This window comes from Botrytis fragariae (genome assembly GCF_013461495.1).
Source record: "Botrytis fragariae strain BVB16 chromosome Unknown tig00000251, whole genome shotgun sequence".
Lineage (NCBI taxonomy): Eukaryota > Fungi > Ascomycota > Leotiomycetes > Helotiales > Sclerotiniaceae > Botrytis > Botrytis fragariae.
Window position 1 is genome coordinate 117,329 of NW_023501003.1, and position 22,422 is coordinate 139,750.

At 42.5% G+C, this 22,422-nt stretch overlaps 7 protein-coding genes across 7 annotated transcripts; 4 read left to right on the forward strand and 3 right to left on the reverse strand.

Moving 5' to 3' along the window:
• Window positions 1-104: 104 nt before the first annotated feature.
• Bfra_011617 (uncharacterized protein) lies at window positions 105-902 on the forward strand (the record flags this gene model as incomplete). The annotated part of the gene is made up of 1 exon (XM_037341944.1): window positions 105-902. The coding sequence occupies one exon, from the start codon at window positions 105-107 to the stop codon at window positions 900-902; it is 798 nt and encodes a 265-aa protein (XP_037188024.1).
• Window positions 903-3,084: 2,182 nt separating this feature from the next.
• Bfra_011618 (uncharacterized protein) lies at window positions 3,085-4,413 on the forward strand (the record flags this gene model as incomplete). Its single annotated transcript, XM_037341945.1, has 1 exon — window positions 3,085-4,413. One exon carries the CDS (start codon window positions 3,085-3,087, stop codon window positions 4,411-4,413), a length of 1,329 nt encoding a protein of 442 aa, XP_037188025.1.
• A 1,339-nt stretch (window positions 4,414-5,752) lies between these two features.
• Bfra_011619sa (uncharacterized protein) lies at window positions 5,753-6,321 on the forward strand (the record flags this gene model as incomplete). The annotated part of the gene is made up of 2 exons (XM_037341946.1): window positions 5,753-6,062; window positions 6,179-6,321. The coding sequence occupies 2 exons, from the start codon at window positions 5,753-5,755 to the stop codon at window positions 6,319-6,321; spliced, it is 453 nt and encodes a 150-aa protein (XP_037188026.1).
• A 4,436-nt stretch (window positions 6,322-10,757) lies between these two features.
• Bfra_011620 (putative viral a-type inclusion protein repeat domain-containing protein) lies at window positions 10,758-15,789 on the reverse strand (the record flags this gene model as incomplete). Its single annotated transcript, XM_037341947.1, has 5 exons — window positions 10,758-10,806; window positions 11,035-11,105; window positions 11,304-11,507; window positions 11,555-14,966; window positions 15,029-15,789. 5 exons carry the CDS (start codon window positions 15,787-15,789, stop codon window positions 10,758-10,760), a joined length of 4,497 nt encoding a protein of 1,498 aa, XP_037188027.1.
• A 1,542-nt stretch (window positions 15,790-17,331) lies between these two features.
• Window positions 17,332-19,118, reverse strand: Bfra_011621 (putative nuclear membrane fusion protein kar5 protein; the record flags this gene model as incomplete). The annotated part of the gene is made up of 6 exons (XM_037341948.1): window positions 17,332-17,531; window positions 17,581-17,854; window positions 17,902-17,958; window positions 18,004-18,225; window positions 18,279-18,484; window positions 18,530-19,118. The coding sequence occupies 6 exons, from the start codon at window positions 19,116-19,118 to the stop codon at window positions 17,332-17,334; spliced, it is 1,548 nt and encodes a 515-aa protein (XP_037188028.1).
• Window positions 19,119-19,879: 761 nt separating this feature from the next.
• Window positions 19,880-20,697, forward strand: Bfra_011622 (putative mitochondrial 54s ribosomal protein 16 protein; the record flags this gene model as incomplete). Its single annotated transcript, XM_037341949.1, has 2 exons — window positions 19,880-20,252; window positions 20,318-20,697. The coding sequence occupies 2 exons, from the start codon at window positions 19,880-19,882 to the stop codon at window positions 20,695-20,697; spliced, it is 753 nt and encodes a 250-aa protein (XP_037188029.1).
• A 137-nt stretch (window positions 20,698-20,834) lies between these two features.
• On the reverse strand, window positions 20,835-21,902 carry Bfra_011623 (putative 3 -bisphosphate nucleotidase protein; the record flags this gene model as incomplete). Its single annotated transcript, XM_037341950.1, has 1 exon — window positions 20,835-21,902. The coding sequence occupies one exon, from the start codon at window positions 21,900-21,902 to the stop codon at window positions 20,835-20,837; it is 1,068 nt and encodes a 355-aa protein (XP_037188030.1).
• Window positions 21,903-22,422: the final 520 nt, after the last annotated feature.

Genomic DNA, 22,422 nt, shown 5'->3' on the forward strand with positions numbered 1-22,422 from the left:
TCTTAATGGCCACTCATGTTGGAAGACCCAGACCTTACCCATCCCTAGCATACACAACCTTATAAATGCGCACTCCGCCCCAGACTGAACCCCCCACCCACAACATGTATCACCATAGAAATTACCGGCGCGGCGAAGACTACGACCACGACCACGACAACAGACGCGAAAAGTATGCTCGTCCTCCCGCCAGACAAGACAACGAGGGCAGAGCCTGGTATCCCGTAATTCCTGCTCTCGGCGTCGACATTTCTCCCGCGCATAAATATACCATACATGTATATCTTATTTTCCATCGATTCGATAACATGGAGTCTGGAAACTTCGTCGCGACGATGTCATTTCGCACAATGTTTAATGATTTTGGGGGTATGAAGACGGTGGATTTTTCGCCTGCGACCGAGGATGCGGATCCGCTTTTCGATGTGAACGGGGGCAATCTGAGCGGTGTGATGGTGGCGCAGAGGACGTTTATGTGCAAGATTGGGTGGTTGAAGAGGATTGAGGGGAAAGAAGAAGTGTATTTGCGGATTAGGAAATGTTTGCCGTATGCAACAAGGCCGGAGAGCATGACAAATGAAGAGTGGGAGGAGATGGGAGTGAAGAGGCCAGAATCCAGGACGAAGTGGGTTTTAAAGGCTATCAGGGCGCTGAAGAAAGAGAGGCTTTGGGAGGGTTTACCTAAAAACATGTTTCAGACGAGGCATAAGGAAGTGATAAAGGTAGCCTGGAAGAAAAGGAAGTTGATTGGATTAAGACCCAAGCCCTCGTTCGACATGGAACAGGCAAGGTGCTTGGATCGAATTATGAATGATGTCGGGATGGTTTTGTATTCTGAACAGGATGAAGAGCCAAAGAAAATCCAAGACAAATATAGAAGAAGGGGGGATAGAAGGAAGTAGGAAGTAGGAAGTACATGTTCGGAAAGAGTAGCATTGTATCAGTTGCCTTAACCCTACCTAGTACTTTAAATGCTCATATGAATCACAAACATTCAAGCAATCCAAAGATCTTGGATGTCAAGCTCTTCAGTGTAAATGTATAACTAGAGTTTTCAGTATTCAATAGTCTGGACTACAATCAAATAATAAAGATTATCAAATTCTCAAACCAATTAGAGTAAATCAAATCATTTGAGATATTGAAATTGATTGAAATATTGAACTGTTCTCGAATTTCTAAATGTTCTTAGATATTCAAAACCTTACCTGTTGTATGCTAGCGATTACACTTTAATGATACGGAAATAGTATTACATATCTTCCTAGGTATCTAAAGAACTTCTTCAAACTACGAACCTCTGCAAACTTCCGATTCAAATTTTAGAAAGAACTACTCTGCTTAATTCGAAATACAATTAAGTCCACTAGTGGGTGCGTGGACTGACGGGACACTACACGAATTTCGCTGGCAATATCTCTTGCAAAACTGGTTCCAATATCTAGAGAATAGTTACAATGATTCAATGAGAATTGAACAATCGATTTATCAGAAATTTTCAAAGTAGTGAAGTGTCCCGTTAGTCCATCCATCCACTCACTGGTGGTCGGTCCGTCATGTGTAAGAGTGTATCCGTCTCGTCAAAACGATTCAGATGGATAAAACTCGAATGATTTCTTGATAGAGATACACCTTGCACGTGACATGTGAGCTTGCTTTCGATTCTACGAAGTATGTGTGTATGAAATGTTCTCGCAATCGTTCGTTCTGCTCCTAGAATTTCATCATCCATATCTATTCTCAATCAGGGGTTCCCCTCTTACCCCTCCTAGAGTAAATGGTAATCAAAGTTTCCCTTTTTGTTGTAGATTTTGAACGCTTCTTCAACAACACTACCTAGATATCTAGACGGGTCTAGATTCAGCATCTACCCCATACATTGACGTCGAGAGACTACCGAGGTATTGATGCATAGTACACATTCTCGATGCCCATACAAGTTTTCTCAATATCAGGAACACTGATTCGTTGTTCCACACGTGTACCTACTTTAGCTTTGTAGGATGATGAACAGAGTAGTGTCGTGGCTCCTCGATCATACCGCCCTTTCAAAGTAAAGTATGTATGGTGGTACTACGTAGATGATTTGTTTCCGAGTAAGTACCGGTAGATATGCATGCAGTACATCTGTCTCACCGTGAGACTTTGAGGCTCAGAGTTTGCTAACTGACAGCCATTGGGTTGGTAGATCGTTTATGCCTTATATGATCAACTTTTGGTCATCGGGCCATTGCGCGGGCCCTTGGATCTGGTAAATGTTGATTAGAAAAAGGTTGGTTGGTCTTTCGACTTTTCGGGTGGAGACATCGAATGGTAACGCTGCGTTGGTTGTGTACATATACCTAGGTAGTTATGGTCGCCGGCCTCCAACATTTGAGTCACGTGTCGCATAAATGACGTAGTCGAGGCGTAATTCCCCTTATCTTCCCTCTTGATTTTTGCTTGTTGGTTCCCTTACAAATCTCACTTCATGCAGTCGATATGCACGATGATGGAATTTATCACTTGCAATCTTCACTCCGGCCTCACTCCCCCCACGCAAACATCGGGATTCCTTTAATCGAGTGCCACGCATACCAAAATTGCAAAGGGAAGGGAAAAAAGGGGAAAAAAGGAAAATAACCTCATGACCCTCAATTTGTAAGACGATAAAGCTAAGAAGAATTTCCGATATATTGGAGAAGGTCTATCCCTTCACTCTTGTTACTTTGCTTTCGGCGTTCGACGTTCGACGTTACTAGGTACATTCACACATTTTACAGGAAATCCAAAGTGTCTGGATTTTACTATCGAATCATTTGTTACTATCAAACATCAATTTATACCACGGTACAAGGTATACATTACTACCAAGTAACCAAGAAACCAATTACGAATCGTCCCGTCTTAAGGGTCACGCCTCTAAACTCAATTCAACTCCTCCCACCCCTCCAGGCTCTTCATTTACTTTATTCCGTCCAATACGAATCATCAATTGAACCTTGCATCATAGTTCAATCAAGGAACGAACCTTAACTTTCATCATTGTACTACGAACCATACTATAGACCACGCGATACTACGGGCCAACCCGAATCTATCAAAATGGATTACCTTCCCATAGGTCTCCAAGCAACCGATGTTCTCGTCGACAAACATTTTCATAAGATTCCTGATAAAGCATTTAGGAAAGAAACTTACAAACCGCGCATTCCTTCTACATTGAGTAGGAGAAAACGTAGGGAAAAAGAGGAACGAAGAAATTCTCGAGATCAAGGACAAGATCCAGAGCGACGAAGAGATTCAAGAGATGAGCGAGAGCGAGACGACTGGGAAAGAGGAACACAAAAAAGACAAGAAAAACCATATAGCAATCCAGAAATCGAAGAAGCAGGTTACGATTCCGAACCCGACTATACATCTAGACAACGCGAAAGAAATATGAGGGATAGGAATTGGGAATCGAAAGGGGAGAGAGATAGAGATTTGAGGGATATTCCAAGACATAGTGGTGCGGGTACAGGTACGGGTTATGGATACGGGTATCCTTATGAAGAATCAAATCGATCCACTTCTCCACCATCGCAGACATACAGTCAACAACCACCACGTCTTCGTCCCGAATATCTTCCAAAGTACAGTGCTCCTCGGCCATTAGATCCTGCTAGTTCAAATCCCTACTATTTCCCTCCTCCACCTATAGCACCGTTCCCAGACCCATTCGACAGAGATGAAAGGAGAGGAAATCATGATTCGGATGAACGATACGAAAAAGAGAGAACACGCAGACCAAAACCTATTCAAAGAAGTAGTTCCTACGATGATATCCACAGTCAACGCAAATCTTACCCCTCAAATACAGACCAAAGACTCTCCACTCGTAACACCAGTCGCAGGCCTCGATCTGATCATGGTGAATCTAAAGATTCACATACGGGTAGCATGAAGGATCGTGTCGAACGCTATGGACTTAAAGATGAAGCCAAAGGATTATTCACAGATTCACCAAAGGGACTAGCAGTAGGAGCGATTGGGGCACTTGCAGGAGGATGGGCGGCTGAAAAGTTTCAAGAATCACAGACAGGGAAGGATAGAAAGGATATGGGAGACCGGGCAAAGATCTATACGTTACTTGGAGCTGCGGCGGGAGGATTGTTGGCTAATGCTGTGGTTGATAAGTGGCAGGATGGAAAGGAGGAGACGAAGGAGAAACAGAAGAAATGGGATAAAAAATATCCGGATGGGAAGACGGATGAGAATGGAGAGAGTGGGGATAGGGATGAAGGAAGAAGTGGAAGGGAAAGGAGAGATTCGGTAAGGAGTCGAAGGGATAAGGATAGAGATGATAGCCGGGAAAGATATACGGCTTATGAGGAGAAGACTAGAAGGAGTGAGGGAAGAGGTCACGAGGGGGTTAATGACAGATATTATTGAATTGGGGCTTGGTGATCCTCATGATATTAACGAAGAATACGACTCATCAGCGATTTTAGAGATGTGATTGGAAGGTTACTAGCGAGCGTGGATTTGTTACTTGAACTTGAATGGATGCAACAGCACTGTATTTTATTACAAATTTACGAAATGATGAATTTCGGATTTAGAGAAAAGAAAGAGAGATGGAAATGGAAAGAAGATATAGGATGGGATGGAAGCGATGATTGTATTTGATTTACTTTGCTATTCACTTGTTCATCTGCGCGCGAATTTATTTGATTTTTTGTAATTCTATCAATTAATGAGATGGTTGAATAAGAAATATATACTCAGCTATACCTAGATAGTGAATTGCTCTTTCCTAGAAATTCGTTTCGCTCATATACTCTATAAAGTAGAGCCAGCTACCCCACAGTCTCTTCCCCACACTCTTACAAACCTCTCCCCTAATCCTATCATCGCTCATTCATGAATCGCCACCAACCAATCACAAGTTACATCATCCAAGCCATCAAACTTGACTTGATAATTACTATACTTTCATCCTTTACTTTTTCTTATCGATACTTGGCCGACAATCTGTCAAGTCAATATCAGCTCATCTTTTCGAACAATGCCGGTCACCCTAGTTCTACCTGATGCATGGCCTCCAACAAGAGTACATATAAATACACATATTGATGCTCTATAGAAAAATGAGAATGATGATATAATAGTTCGCGATTTTACCAAGTAGCAAGAGGCCGAATGGCAATTGTTTGAAGATCTAACGAATAACGCTTTGAGATATCGACTTGGTTAGCTATGCTGTTGTTGGTCACTCCGATTGTGTAAACAAGAGCTGAACTTGTCTTGTTTATAGGTTCGAAGAGAATACAATGGATGTAAGATAAGGTGGTGAGACTTTTCCGCATAGCAATTCTATCAAACTCGACCCAACCGTATTAGAGGACAAGGTTCAAGTTTTGCTCACTCAGTTATCAGAAGCCGACAATCATATGTGTGATGTTAGTGTCTGTGCCGTTGCTTCTGCAGACCAAGTGTCAATGTATAGAGCAGTAAGCTTTCACCCCGGTGTGTACACGGACGATTACATCACCATCCCAGAAGAGAAGAAGAAGTTCCTGGATACATATGTCGAGACAAGCGAAATTGGGAAAATGCAGAGAACTCCCGGGAGAACAAGACTGCAACGACATTAGCAAGAAAAAATTGGAGACGCGCTAGTATAGAACAGCCTCAAGTGGAGTATGAGAAGTCGGTTCCATAGGGCGATTATAGAACTCGAGTCCGCGAGCTGCAGGGACCAGGCAGATTATGCCAAGTATTGATCACAATGGTACACCCGACGTTGGGATTTGAGAGTGCCAAAGTGAAGGGTTTAGCTTTGGATCATCTAGATGACCTTTTAATGGTCGAAAGTAATGGTTCTAATCAAAGCGATCTTGGTGAAATATGCGAAGTCGAGTTTGGTGATGAGGTTGAAGGCAATCAAATCCATGGAAAGGCCAGATCCGCATCGATTTCAATGCGTGGAGATAAGAACGATGTTACAGTAAACAATCTGAAAAAGACCACTATTACTTCTGAGCCGACAAAGTCATCTGAGCTTATAAATCCCAGAGATGATTTCATACGTGCACCATGTACGTTGTCTGTTAGACTGGCCTCTTCATTCACATGCTGCAAATCCCGAACCAATATTTGGTGACAAGAGTCATCCAACTAACAATGACTCCCGTACGATGGTGAGCGATACCAGACAATCTTCCATACGATAGTCTCCAAAAATCCGAAAACTTATCTCGTGATAGGGACTTCGATGAATGGATCATTATGGTGAGAAGCAATCCACAGATCACTTTCATTAGTAGTGAAGAGGGGATAACTGTAATGAACAATTAGCTCAAAAGTTTGGAGTAGTGCACTCAACCAACAATTTCCCGATACAGTGATTATTTTATAGATGACAGAGAGTTTCGGTAATCTCAAGGCTAGGTAGAATGAGTGGATATAGGTTGATAATGATGAGCATCGCTGAGCGATGGAGCCATTGTGCTCCCTAGCTATCATTACACTGTTTTTCTTATTTTGTAAAGTCTAAGTGTCCTCCTGGCTATCCAATCTGCTTAGGATTTAGCTAGTAGTATCCCATACAATGACAAACTTACACGAGCATTCTAATTGTATGCCGAATCCTAACCAGCTTTCATTCCAATTCAAAGGTAAAAGCAATTGAAATTTTCGTAACAAGAGAACTTAAGCACTGAGATTTCATTCATTCACGAATTATAAATGGTGGTTTGATTGAGAGTTAGGTAGATACGCATACCTAGGCAGGTAGTGAAGTACTACGGCGACTGATCAATACGTTTCCATTTTTTCACTATTCTCGCTTGCACAGAGATTCATCGCATCCATACTCTACGTAAGCGAAAAAGCAGGCGGAATTTAATTTTTTTGAGCCTATCTCAATACCACTTATTCATTATACTATTCATTCATTCCAAAATCAATATCAAAATCAATATCAAAATCTGAAAAGAGCAAACGAGAATTCGAGCTCTTTTTTCTTGATACATCAGAAGGATTGTTATTTAATATGATACTTAAAAGAGATCTGAATTGTTGAAGTTCTTTCAAATGATGGTTAATTCTAGCCTGTTATTTCGCTGGTGTAGAGCCATCGTCCCCACTAAGCGTCCCACATACTTGTTTTGTTTGGTCTAGTGCTACTACCCCACCGCGTGAACACGTATGTTTATATTTTTAGCTAAGGACGTTTTTCATCAATAACAACAAGAACCAGCGTTTGTGGTTTAGTGGTAAAATCCATCGTTGCCATCAACCTCTTCTCTCATCAGAAGAGTGTGAAACAACCTCGATGGGCCCCGGGTTCGATTCCCGGCGAACGCATTTTCCTTTTTGCTTTTAAGTTTTTTTGAAGTGATGGGAGATTAAGGGGGGTGAGTCATTATTTTGTGGTTGGTTTGGGGGATGAGTACTAGGGGGAAGAATTGGGGATTGCTTACTTCTAGGGAGGAAGAGTGGTTTTGAATCGATGCATGGATTTTTTGTTTGTTTGGGTTTGACAAGAGGAGCGTGAATGTGGGTTGTTAGGATTGGATTGGGGTGGGTTGATAGAGGATAGTGAGGGATGAATGTTGTACCGAGAATTAGAATAATTGATACTGTATCATTGTTATATTGATATGAAGATACCATTTCTTTTCTGGGTCGAATAGATTCTGTTGGGCTTCTTCTAATGAGATGGTTGTTGGTATGGGTTGTGCCTAGAGGTAGGTGATGATGGGAAAGAAGTTGGTTTGAATTGAGTTTGATTGAATTTGTGGTTGAGTATCGTGAATCAATCGTTTTTTATCTAACAATCATATTATATAACAAAAAGAATAACTACAAATAATGCACTTACCGAACTTAAAGGGAGACTGGCTCAAAACATGGTCTGATTTTCGATTCAAAGCACAAAAATGTCAATATTTATAATTACCAAAACTTAAAATATGAAGAAGAGAAAACGATTCCATTAACTGGTTACTGAAGTGTCGTTGTTCCGGTTAGTAATATTCATGATTTGATGTATATAAAGATGTAATGGAAGGCCATCAACGGGTGTCAACACACACGTTTTCTTGCTATTTTCGGAATCTATTTGCAATCAATTGATCACTTCAGCTTCCATCACTTTGACTTCCATGGCTCTGTCTCCCCTCGCTAATATACATCAATGATCTGCAACCTATAATTTCTCAACACAAGCTTTTCTCTATCAGGCTTGGCTATCCTCATCCATTGAATCTTCGAATTTCTCCAGAGGACACAAGCCTCAGTCATTATCTTGTCATTGGCGAAGGCTATTGCCTTGGCCAACTCGCAACGACCATGCCCTAGCAGTTGCATATAACCGTAGATACTAAGACTCTCTGCCCGCTTTGTGATATACCTCATATTTGACAACGGAAATAAATCTTTGTTGTTTAATTACGCAATATAGCTTTCTCCGGAAACCAGGTTCAATTGAATTGGTTTGAATATGTCAAACGAGACGCAATGATTCCCCCCTAGAATCTGACGTGCATTCCTCTGCTGATGACAGTCCATCACATATAACCATCCAGAATTGTGACTATTTCTGCAATATGAGTTTCGATTTTATACGTCGCGTCTAAAACTTAGTCCGTAAGCGAAGGCATATTGTCGCTATAAAGTATTAAAAGGAAGCAACTCAAAACATAATAGTTGCAACTGTAGAGACTGTTTTTGTGGAGATTTATACTCAGGATGATGAATCTCCACGCGTAGTGTGAAGATATCACTCAAGTATAGAATCAAAAGCCCCGAAAGAATTACTTAAAGTAAACAAGCGAGGTAAATTTCTCCTCATATACCTACTTCACTTCAAGCTTTGTTATTAGTCACATGATTTGAAACTGAAGCTTTCTATTATATAAAGGAACTATAAGATGAAACTATTATTATCGCAGCTACTGAGGAGGATATAAAATATCCACGGCTATATTTGGAAACCGTGAATTCACTTACAACCATAAATACTTCAACTCGTTCTCAAAATAATCCTCACACACAAGTCATAAAACACAAACAGAAAGAAGCCACCAACATGTCCGCCAACCATCAATCTGGGGCTCTCAGAGGTGGATTCAGGTTGTTCCTTTGCAGCCAAAGAATGGCTTCACTAATGGCTCGAAAGTTCAGCCAACAGTCGGTCCACAAAAAAGGGGACCCCATCCTACTTACTATCCAGCCAGAGAACCAACTCTTGAATTACCTGAGCCAACCAAGATTACACACAATCCATGTGCAATTCAAGCTACTCGAGCAAGACCAGGAAAGATAATTCCTTCAAGCTCCACGTTATCACAATCGCAGACAGTATTTCACACGTTGAAGCGTCCGATTCCCTCAGATTTCCCAACACCTCCGCGCCAAAGAATAACTACCACCTCGAAAGTAAAGGGAAAAGTGATTCCGTCCAAGAGGCCTCCAAGCAAATGGAGAAAGCACTGGAAAAGTCACAAAGTCCATATCCATGCGATACCAAATTGGTGATAATCAAGCAAACAGAGTCCCGGAAACTTGGCAATGTTACAAGTGCTACTTCAGGGCTCGGCGGCCAAGTTTCATTGCTCGCACAACATGGTTTCATAAGGTCTAAATAACTTCCTATAATATCATATCCTACAAATTCAATCACACACAATCTTTCTGGAATACTATTGACCACGATCGAGTCGTATGAGACTGCAATGACATCGTCAGAAGATGGAGTTCGAGATATTTGAAACGAGGATGTCAGCGAACCCTTTTAAGTGTATGCACCTGCACCGCCTCTAGCCAATTACTCAAGTATAGACCTCACATCACCATCTCACTCAACAGCCATAGGACGAATAATCAGGGTACTCAGTGTTCCGGAGTCCGGAGCAATGCACTCGATCAAATGAGCTCCCAATGTTCAAAAGCAGTACAGCATTAATAGTGCGCTCAGTATTTCAAATCATTCAATTGGATTTATGAACACTTCCAATTATCACACTGTGATCTGAACCATTAAAAACTCAGACATGCACTTCACATCATTACCACCTCACCACTCATCACTCAGAGATCAAATATCAAACATCAAACAACTCAATAAAACCACGAATCTTCATTCTCATTACTCAAAAGTCCATGCATACATTCTTAACAAGCATGTACTCTTCACCATCCGTGTTCACTTGACTTCACCTCACATACAAATTCCCATCTAATCCATCTCCCCTTCCAACCCACCATTCCATACCATACCATCCATCTATCCACCCATACATCCATTCGTCAAACCCTATTAAAAAGTGCACCCCAGAAGAAGAAAGATGATACCAGATCCATCCATCCAGCCTTCAGTTTCTGCTTATATCTTTGCGAACACTGACAAGATGCAAGAATCGAAGCTAGCAAATAAATGCAAAAAAGCCAAAAAGTAAAGTTGGGTATAGAAAGGTTTTATATTTCGGGTATCGGGCAAAGTATGTCGATTTATTAGACTTTAAAATAAAGCCAAGTCAAGACAAGAAACCACCATGAACTAAGAACGTTTGTAGGTGATGCATTAAAAAGTCGAATTAAACAGTCGAAACATGATGAAAAACATCGGCGACATGAAATGAAGAGAAGCACTGAAGAAATAGTTTGCTGATTAAGAAGTTGACATAAGCTGAGCTGAGACATGATGCGCAAGAAGTGCGGAAAAGGTTGAAATTCTGAAATATGTTGGAAGATTCTGAAATGAAAGGAGGATAATATTATGTCAAGAGCTATTCATTACGAGCTGGCCCAGAGACGTCTGAAATTGATTCTAATGACCTAGCGTGAGCAAAACAATCTATAATCAGCCGAGATTTCACACTTCGCAAATTTCAATACCAATGTAATAGCAATTAAAAAGCAAGCAGCAAATCCCGTGGAAGAGCGGAAGGAATAAGGGGGATGATATGATTTGAATGGCGGGGAAATGTGATCCAATTCGATTGGATGCAGAAAAAAGGCTTTGTGTGAAATGGGAAGATTGGAAAAGAACAAGAAAATAACTACCTCATATTATCCTTTTTCAAATCATCATTCATCTTTTCCAACTGTTCAACAGTAACTCTAGCTTTTGCTAACTATTGTTTTGAGTAATACGTTAGTAAATGTTTATTTCTTGTGTGTATGAGTATTTGAATCAGGCTGGTATGAAAAGGGGAAGACTAAGTGTCTGTGTATGAGTAAGAAAGGAATTGGGGTGTGGTATGTGCAAATAGAACCAAGGAAAAGGAGAATAGAACTGGGCAACAGAAGCACTAGAAAAAAGGTTCGCCAACCGAAGCTAACGCGGCTGATGAATTATCATGCTCACTTTCAGGTGTAACCACTGCATCTGTGCTTTCACCCGTTCCCTCGGAATCCTTACCATCGGTATCGGCGAATCCCCTAGAAAAAAGTCCTCCGAATGTTGGTGTTTTTGGTGGAGATGTAGTTGAGAGCTTGGTCTTTATTGTTTCACCATATTGAATTAGCTCAAGTACCTAGTACTGGTATAACTACATAATCAGAAGGAAAATTGAATTCATACCTTTGCCTCTGCAAGTTCAGCATCCTTGACTTTGAGTTGAGCTTCTGCTTCTTTCAAACGAGCATCAAGAGTTTCACAATCTTTGCTAGTCTCTTCAAGGAGCTCTGTCATAGATTCATGCATTGTCTTGTAGTCATCCTTGCTAGTTTTGACTTTTTGTTCAAGAGCAGCTTTCTCTTTCTCGAGTTCTGCCTTTGCTGTCTCCAACTGTGACTTGCTAGCTGTAAGCTCTTGGGTGGCCATTGCTGCTTCTTGTTGAGCGGATGCAAGAGCAATCTCATGTTGGTTCTTGAGAGCTTGTAATTCTTGACGTAAGGCATCAAGTTCGGAAGTATCCAACTTCACATTTCTTGCAGCCTCCAAATCAGCCTCAGCATTGGCCTTAGCAATCTTTTCGGCAGCCAAAGCCTGCTTGAGGGCTTCCAACTCATCTTGCGCTGTATATAAAGATTGTTTAGACTTGGCGATCTCATCTTGCAATTCGGCCTCAGTAGCCTTTTGTTTCTCAAAATCCGACGAGGCAGTAGCGTGACTAGTTTCATGCTGTTCTTTCAATGCGGCAATTACCTCATCGTGAGTTGATTGAGCATTAGCGTGCTGGGCTTTCAATGCGGCAATATCCTCAGCATGACTTTGAAGCAATCTCTCCAACTCCTGCTCGTGAGCTTGTTGAGCACCTTTTTGGGTTTCAAGATCTGAGGAAGCATTAGCCAAGTTTGTTTGATGCTCCGCTTTCAAGGCAGCAATTTGCTCGTCATATGTCGATTGGGCATTGGCATGTTGGGCTTTTAAAGCAGCAATGTCCTCCGCATGACTTTGAAGCAATCTCTCCAACTCCTGTTCATGAGCTTGTTGAGCACCCTTTTGGCTTTCGATATCTGATGAAGCAGCAGTCAATTTGGCTTCATGCTCGGCTCTTAAGGCGGCGACTTCTTCATCGTGAGTTGACTGAGCATTTGCATGCTGAGCTTTCAATGCAGCGATATCTGCAGCATGGTTCTCAATCAACTTTTCCAGCTCTTCATCGTGGGCCGTTTGTGCGATCTTTTGACTCTCGACGTCCGACGAGGCGGTAGCAATATTGGCTTCGTGTTCTGCCTTCAAGGCTGCAATAGCTTCTTCATGAGTTGATTGAACTGAAGCATGTTGAGCCTTCAAGGCAGCGATATCTTCAGCGTGGTCAGAAGTCAATTTATCCAATTCTTGCTGGTGTGCGGCTTGAGCAGCAGAAGTTGCTTGGCTGTGTGCGTCGTCCAATGCCTTTGAATGAGTCCTCTCAAACTCGGATTTCAAATCGGCAATGGCAACGGCATGACTATGCTCGAGCTGTTGCAATTCTGAGGAGTGAGAAGAATGACTAGCAGATATAGCTCTGTCATGTGCCTCATCCAATGCCTTGGCATGGTTTGTCTTCAACTCTTCCAATGCACGTTGATGGGCCTTTTCATTAATATCGAGCTCAACAATGGCTGCAGCGTGATTTTGTTTTGCCTTCTCGAGTTCTTCTTGATGGGCCTCCAAAATCTCCGCATGAGCCTTGGTGAGTTCCTCATGCTTGGTCTTCAACGCATTAAATTCGTCTCTGATGCCAGAGTCTCCTGATAATGCATCAATCTCCTTTTGATAATCATTCGAAATGGTTTCCAGTTCTTTCAAGTGCTTCTCATTGAGCGTTGAAGTTTCCAATGCATGCTTCTCCAAAAGTTCGGAAATCTCCTTGGTTTTCTCATCTAATGACTGAACTGTTGTTGCAAGCTCCTCTCTGATCTTGATGTGTAACTCATCCTTGCTCTTTTCATCAGAACCAAATTGTTCCAAGGTGTTTTGAAGTGCAATTACTTCCTGCTTGGACTTTTCTAATTCTTCTTTAGCTACGGTGAGCACGGATTCGGACTCGGTTCCAGTAGATTGCAAGCCGTTGAGTTTTGCAGTCAATTCGACAACTTGCTCTTGTGCAGAGGCAAGATCCTTTCTGACAGCCTCAGCCTCCGCCTTAGCTTCCGAAATCTCCTTTTCTGATAATGCCAATGCTACGGAGCTCTTTTCGAGACTTTCTTTGAGACTTGTGACCTCACTTTCCAGACTTAGAACCTTCTCGGCATGAGCAGATTCCAAAGATCTTTGAGCCTCGAGAACTTCATCAAGTTGTTTTTGAACAGCAGCTAAGCTCTCTTCGTGTTTTGTAGTCAATTCAGCAATCTGAGATTCATAGGTGGAAGAAGCATCAGTATTGCCCTTCGCAAGCTCCTCCGAATGAGCGGACTTCAATGCATCAAGAGAAATATTGTGCTCTTCGGTCAAAGTCTTCTTCAATTCTTCTAAAGCGCTTGCATGCTCGCCTGCTTGTGATTCAAGCTGCTTTTGGATGGCGGATAGATTCTCTTCATGTTTAGTGGTCAACTCAGAAATTTGTGTTTCATAAGTTGAGGAAGCATCGGTATTTCCTCTTGAGAGTTCTTCCGAATGGGCAGACTTCAGTGCCTCCATAGCAGCATTGTGCTCCTGCGCCAAGGTTTTCTTCAACTCTTCCAGAGAGTCTGCATGCTTACTGGCCTTGGACTCGAAGTCTAATTCTAAGGCTTTGACTTTTTCATCATGCTCGGCCTGTAAAGCTTTCAATGATTCAGTTGCAGCTGCACATTCTGCAATAGCCTGCTCGAGCTGAATTTTCAAATCTGTGATTTCAGCCTCTTTCTCGGCAGCTGCAGCGATAGCACCAGCATTCGCTTCTCTAGCGGCAGCTAATTCGGCATTGACTGCATCTAAAGCATTTGCGTGCTCGCTAACATGCGTGTCTTTGGCAGCCGCTAACTCAGCGTTCAATGCCTCCAAGGCAGCACTGTGTTCGGCCTTTAACTTTTCTAAAGCTTCCACATGTTCAGTGGCACCTCTAGAAGACGCAGCTTCCTTTGCCTCTTCAATAGCCGCTAAAGAAGCTTCCTGAGCTGCTGCCTTGGCATTCTCGGCTTCTACTAATTGGGCCTGCAAGCTTTCTAAGATGGCTTTGTGATCAGCATTGAGCTTCTCAACAAGTTCGTTGTGGGTTGCGCGGATGGTTTCCTCGGCATCTGAAATACGTTTCGACTCTTCTTCAGCTGCTTTGCCAAGATCAAGAAGTCTTTCTTGTGACGTGGTAATTTCCTTCTTCAATTCTTCGACTTTGGTCTCGCTCTCGGCCAATTTTGTCTTCAACTCTTCGACTTCTTTTGTGGATGCGGCCGCAGTCGCAGTCGCAGATGTTGTTCCACTGACGGAGCGAGAGGATGACAATACTGATGGCTTTGGTGCTGGGTGGGTCGATGTACCACTTTGAAGAGCATTGAGACGCTTTCTAGCTTCCGAAACTGCACCGCCGCTGCTAAGAGCGCTAATTGAAGGCTTGGAAGAGTGTGTTGGGCGAGTGGTAGTAGTGCTATTTACTTATCAGTACCGGACACAGCCACATTTACAAGATCAAACTATAATAGGACTTACGCAGAAGCACTCGTTGGCTTTGGGGCAGTTGTACTAGCAGTCTTCACAGCCTTTGGACTGGTTTGACCAGCTGTTGTCGCCGGTGCAACAGGTTTTCTTGTGGTTGTTGCTGCTGTGGTTGTAGTAGTAGTAGCGTGCATAGAGACAGGTCTGGCCCGGGCTTCAGCCGCTGTACCAGGCGTCTTCGAAGTATTGGTATGGCTTGGTGCAAGAGAAACTCGTCGTGCAGAGGTAGTGGCAGGTTTTTTCTCGTCTGCATGAGTTCCAGCGGCAGATGGAGCTCTGTGACTGGCACTGGAAGATGTAGCTCCTGTTGCACTGCCTGTAGGCTTTCGCACAATTGATCCAGTTGCTGGGCGCGTTGGGGGTTTGCTCAAACCTCCTGTAGTTTTGGTTGCGGATGAAGATGTGGGTTTGATCCCAGAAGAAGCCGTGGGTCTTGTTGCGCTTCCTGAAATTGGACGTCTTGGTGCCGCAGATGAGCCAGCTCTTTTGGGAAGTACATTTTCCTTCTTCACACCACTTATAGCTCCTGCTGCGGTCTTGCCTGCATCGTTGCTCTTGACAGATTCCTTCTCTGTCTCAGTATCTACTTCCGATCCTGCTCCGGTAGTTTCCTCTGGTACAGCATCTGCGGTGCCCTCAGCGGGAGCTTCAACAGGGGTGGTAGGAGTGACAGGAGTATCATCTAATGTATCCAGAGATGATTCTTCTGGCTTGAAAGTCTCTTGGGGAATAACTGGGCTCTCAACGTCCGCCATATTGACAGTGATCGAGGAAGAAGGAGATTGTATAACGAAGGACTAATATTTGCGACTATAGTTGTAAAAAATCAAAATCAGTCAGCGATATTCATTTATGATTCATCAATGATCGTTTCCCCAACCCAATATTCCTAGCCTCACATGTGCATATGTACTCCACCAAACAGCGCGACATGTAACATATTATTGATCAATAAAAAGACCCAAATCTCACTTGGTTGCGCAAAAGGTTGAATCTGCCAAACGGATAGATACACCAAAACCCTCAATGTGACTCGAGACTTACGATGTGTTCAATCGCAGCGCAATACGGAGCACACCTATCTTGCAATAGTGCTCTCCAATTGCGCAAATTCCAATGCTCCAATGGATGAATGTGCGACTTGGGCTTCTATTCAGGATTGGATTGGCTATCAAAAATAACTGACCTGGATCTTTATCTTTCCCTATCTCTCTCTCTCTCTCCCAATTCCTCTTGGGTATCTCAAACACTTAATAGATTGATTTATGAAGTTTGAGGAAAGGAAAGTAAGTATCAGAAAATGATGTGCAATGCTAAAACAAGAATTGATCAATGCAAGATGGTGAGAATTTCAGGGACCAGAGAGGGAGATTGAAGGCATTGAGCTTGTTAACTTCTAGAAGAGAGCAGTTAAATTTTAGAGGGGACTTGCCCCTGCGGCCGATTTACATGGACCCACCATATTTAATCACGTATCTAACGAAATTAACCCGTATTGGACAGACAACGTTATGAAAAGAAAAGAAGTATACTTATTAACTTATTGGAATTCACTGAGTAGATATGAGAATTTATTCGATCGTCATTATAAAGGAAAAGGAAATCAAAGACATATAAGTCCATTTCTGACATGTGTTAGGTTTGATAACCGTATCGCTTGTTGCTAAAGAACCAGATCAACGTCAACCGTTTGAGATCATGTCGTGAAACATTACTGCCATCGAGTCATCTGCATTATCTCTTTTATGTCACCGCAAAAAGAAAACATTCAAATGAAATAAATACTCAGTAGATAGGGGGTGTCTTGGAAAGCCTCACATCAAAGCTTTTTTTTATCTTCACCGACATCAGTTTGGATATTATTGGCAGAGTGCTTTGAGCCCCTGAGAGATTGAGCAAGATAATAATTTGTATTTACAGATAGGTTCCCCTTTTCCCATATGTCGTTGTTCGGTACCAGAAAACTGCTTCGGACATCGAAGTCATACTAGCTTTTCGCACCTAAAAATATATATGCCAATATGTATCCCATCCATTTGTTCAATTGTAGCTCCACGTCTTGCAAGCTCCAGCAAATGCAAAGCCCCTTCAAAAATAGTTACTGTTTGATAAATAGCGATATCTGTTACCCATTCCTTCCATATGTTAGCTGGCCACATAATAGTCGTAAAGTCGTAAATTGAAAAGTCATGATGACCCTCCGATGAGAATTAATAATTTTGTCGTTAGAGTTGACCGAAGAGGTTCGTTTGAGTTAGTCGGTGAAGATGTCGAAAAGTCACACAAACCTTCCGATTCTACTTCATCTCGCTCAAGTGGATTCCATTACTAGAATTGATATCATTGTGCAATGTAGTAGAAGCCCTGAAGATAATTTGTGCCTCCTCTTGTAGTACTTTGTCTCGTGCCAGTTGTGTTAACGCCCTTGGTCTTTGAATTCGTGGAATCCAGTGTTCGATTTGGCGTAACTGTATCGTGGTTTCTGCTATTGCCCAACCTAATCCTATCAGTATCGTTTTTTACAAAGTTGGGACGCAAAAACAAACCTCCAACGAAGAGACCCAGGTTGCGAAACAAAGATGGCGGAAGACCATGACTACCAAAGAAGAGAGTAACCGGGGGTAAAAGTATTCGAAGAGCATTATTAACAAATGGCTCACCCATACTCATGATACCGTTCCATGAATTCGCGGCCTCAGCCGCTTTCCCAAGACTTTCTCGAATACCAGTTGCTGTAAAGCTGGCTTGTTCAAGACTTTCCGAGTGATCCCGGATCAAGGTGGTCATGTTCACGACAACATTACTCAGTATGTCGAACCTCTGTAAACGTCAGTTCTATTTTGTGTATCATTGGCCAAAAATGTTACCTGGTCCAATGTGTCTTGTCTATCACTCATGGATGTGATCACAGGAATCAAGAGATCCTACATATAATCAGCCATGTCATCTGAATGTTCCGCGTAACTTACAATTGCGTAAGTCAGTCTCTCGAAGGATGATTCGGCGTTTTCTGCCAATGCGTTGATGTTTTCCAGTTTTGATTTTGCAGTTCCAGATGTGGCGACAAGAGCCTGTTCTTGTGCAGCGGCCATCTCGGCATTGCTTTGAAGAACAGTATCGACGACATTCTTCATCGCTCGTTGAATATCACCAGTACTGCCAAGTATTGACCGAAGCGCACTAGCAACATCCTAAATATATGAGTAAATTTTGCCGCTCATCGTGCAGATTATAGTGAGCTTACCAATGCCTCTGATGAAATGACCTCAAATGCTCCTTCAACTTTGGTCTTGAGTGCCTCAGCCTGCATCATGACTCCTTCAAAATAAGAATCTGCTGTTCTGGCATGATCTGCCATATTTTTCTTGAGATCACCAAGGTCGTTCTCGAGGTCTGCCGCAAATTGACTCATGATCTCCACAAGCTTTTTTTGGAGAAGAATAGATTGATCTGAAGATAATTAGGCAAGTTCTTGTGGACTGACTGACAACATACCTTTGTCAATGTCAGATCGAGCAGCTTGACAAATCAAAAGACAATTGTCCCGATAACTAGTCCAACTCAACCAATGGGAAGGGTCTTTACCAAGTCCCTTCAAGCAGGCTCCAACCTCATTCTGTGATACTTGTAATTTCCCTTCTGCTTCTTGCGAAGCACGTAACAAAGATGGAAGTCGGAAAGGCTCGCAAGCATCAGGAACGACCATACTACTACGTTCCATATCACAAATAGCAAGGCTTGCAGCAAGGCTTTCCACATAGTGCCTTTGAACACGTCCACTATAGAAGTCGTATTCTTTTTGATTGATGTCTTCCAAACCTTCACAATTGCTCATTAAAAGCTGTGCAGCTACTCGATGGCAAATCGGTTCTTCCTCTAGTCTTTTTAACTCAAGCATTGCACTGGAGTATAATTCATTGTTGCGAGATCGAGCATTTACCAGCTCCGACTTAGTGTTTTGGTGTTGGTTCTTTCCAATTTGTCGCTGGCCAGGAGTAGAATCGTCGACAACTTTGGACTTCCAACCGAAAGCAGATACTGATACTAACCATATTCCAAGGAGAAGGAGTTTGAGAAGTAGCATCTTGAAACTTTGATACTGCTTTGGGGGTCTTTGAGTGTTCAAAGTTATAGACCAGCAGTAAATTTGAGTCGAGTCTCAGAAGCAAGGTAAAGATCAGAAAACGATAGATCGGAGAACTTTCTTAAGGTTTGCACGTCGTAAAATAAGGAAGCTGGAGATAATTCAATAAGAAATAGATAATGGAGATAGAATGGGTTGAAGTCTTCGAGGAGGAAGAAAGTCACTGGCGTGGAAAGGCTTGTTATTATTAAAGATTTGAAGATAGAAGAGTTGAAGAGAAAGGGTGAGGACAGAGGAGATCGAGAAAACTGAATTAGAAGACGCTATCTTCTTGGTCGAGGCAGAAACAGGACATGGAAAGATCTGAAGGAAGTGAATTATACAAATTAAAAAGAGGGTGAATTGAGGAGGGGATTTTTCTTCCTTTCTAAAGTGACATGTAATTGTGATGCATTTGAGGACGTTCGATCGATTACCTCAATACTTTTCACCTTTGAATATCAAGGAATCTTTGGGTACGCGTGTTAAGAGTTATAACTTTGGAGAAAGACCCATCCATTCTATTCAATCGAATTTGAGGATATTGACCATCTTTCATCACCCCAATATTTACGCGTTTTCATCTGGTGTTCCAGACTTGAGAACATAACTCAAGTCCACGAGATCACGTGTGGTATTAAATATCCGCTAACCACATTTAATCCGACCTCAAATTCTATCGACGGCGACCCTAGCAACAAAACAGCAGCAATCCACCCACCATGTTGTCCACCGCTCGATCTAAAGGCATAAGCCAGGTCCTCACATCCACTCCCTCCGTATCAATCCCTTCATTCCTCCTCCCCGCATTCCCAATCGCCTCACGATCCTTTTCCGCATCAACATGTCGAAACTCTCACATTGGAAGCGCAGTATTGTCTATTCCTCCAGAAGTAACATTTAAGGTTATACCACCACCTCCGCCGGCGAGAGGCTCTGCGGTCGCTGGAAGGCCAGTAATCAAAATTGAGGGGCCATTAGGGAAAATGTCCATGTCAATCGAGCCATTTATTAGAATCGAACATGATGAGAATACACGGAAAGCAACTGTCAGAGTGGAGGATAGAGAAGTGAAAAACCAAAGAGCGATGTGGGGTAAGCATTTTCCCTCTGTGTCCAATCTATGTTTTGTCTCGCAGTTTGCTAACAAGTCCCCGTAGGAACCACTCGCGCCTACCTCCAAAATCATATACTCGGTGTCTCTGAAGGTCACAATGCTATTCTCCGCCTTGTCGGTGTTGGATATCGTGCTACAGTCGAACCTGCCTCCAATGTTACCACCAAAACTCCCGAATTTGAAGGCCAACAATTTGTCGTTTTGAAAGTAGGATATTCTCATCCCATTGAATTACCCGTTCCAAGATTCGTGAAAGCGAGTACACCACAACCTACACGTATATTGCTAGAAGGACCTGAGAAGGAAGTTGTATTGCTCTTTGCGGCGCAAATTAGAAAGTGGAGAGTTCCAGAACCATATAAAGGAAAGGGAATCTTTGTTAATGGGGAAGAGATTAAGTTGAAGAATAAGAAGATCAAGTAGGGGTTGAATATCAAGACCATTAGTAAGGAGATAATGTCACTTCTGGATCTCATAGATGTATCTGTGACAATGATGTACAAGCGTGTAGAAAGTATCATCGCTGTCATTCATGAGGAATATAAAAATATATGTACAATTTATTTCTTGGCCCCCAAAACTTCCTTGACTACTTCTAGAACATGCCCGTGAATGGCCGCTGGAGCTGCAACAACACCCTTGTTTTCGGCCAAAGTTCTTCCTTTACTGAAATCCAATCTACGTCCAACGGAATCAGTAACTTGTCCACCTGCCTCTCTCACGATAAGGTCTCCAGCAGCATGATCCCAGATCTTTTCTTGGTAAGTCGCGCTAACAGGAAGTCTGAGGTAGATATCTCCAGCACCTCTAGCAATTGAACCATATTTGGCTTGGGAATCCATACGAACACTAGCTTTGGTGACACCCAATTTGGTAGCAATAGCATGTTGATCGCCATGAGAAGAGTGACCGGCTTCAACACTCTCACAGAAGGTAGCTTGAGTCAAGTCCGTAACTGGCTTCATCTGAATAGATTGGCCTTTTGCTAATGCTCCAGTACCCAATGGTCGACTAGTAGCACCTTGTCCCAATACGGCTGAGAATAAAACACCCTTTCCTTCATCATCTGATGCGTCCTTACCAGCATCAGCTGATAATGGAGCGGAGTCATCAACTGGAAGGTTAGGACATCCAAGAACACCGACCTTGACATCTCCATCAACCATCAATGCTAAACAAACGGCATATTGGCCACCTCTCAAAAATCCCTTTGTTCCATCAATAGGATCCAAAGCCCAAATTCTTCCTTTAGCTCCACCGGCACTGTTTCCAGCATCGATAGCATCCAACATAGCATCCACACTTTCCACTGGACCACCTAAAACCTTCTCAGCCTCAGGGTCCGAAAGTTTAGAAGCTTCGACCAATTCCCAAATCTGATCTCTCAATTTCGAGTTTTCTCTCAAATCACTAGCTTCCTCTTCTCCCACAACCTCATCATTGGGGAAGTTCTTCTTGATAGCTTGGATGATTAAAGCTTGAGCTCCAAAATCTCCAATTGTGACAGGTGATTTGTCGTCTTTGGATAATGTTCCTTTGGATTTTTCATGAAAAACCTTCTTGGTCAAGATAGCTGCTCTTTGAACGGCCAATTGAGCCACTTCTAATTCTTTGCTGTAGTTAGACATTTTGGAAGTCGGAGCTGTAGAGAGTGGTTTGATATGTGTAGGAGAGAAGTGATGAGATATGAGAGTAACCCGGGGCCAAAATTTATTTGTAATGAAAGCCAGTATGACAATCAGAAAAGATGTGAATAGAATCCTTTTTGGTGAAAGGTGATTGGAAGAGGGATTATTTTTGATTGAAGTCTTGGACATGAACTTATTGATTGTAGATATGTGAAAGGGAATCTGGAGCGGAATCGAGGGGTATTTCAATCTCTTTGTTGTCGTCCCAATTTTCTTGGTGGGGTTTTCCAACTACCAGGGACACTCATTCGAGACTCGGTATACGCAAGCTCGAGGCAAGTAATCAAGCAGGAAGTCTGAAGCTACTGCGGGCGGCACGGGCCTTGGGTCTTTCCATCGCACCCAGGTAGGAGTGGTAGGTAAAGCATAAACTTGATTCATTATTGATTGCAGGGGGGTTTGCTTCACAGCTCATCTAGTCATTTATTACTTTTTGTACTGAACAGCAACCAAATAACCG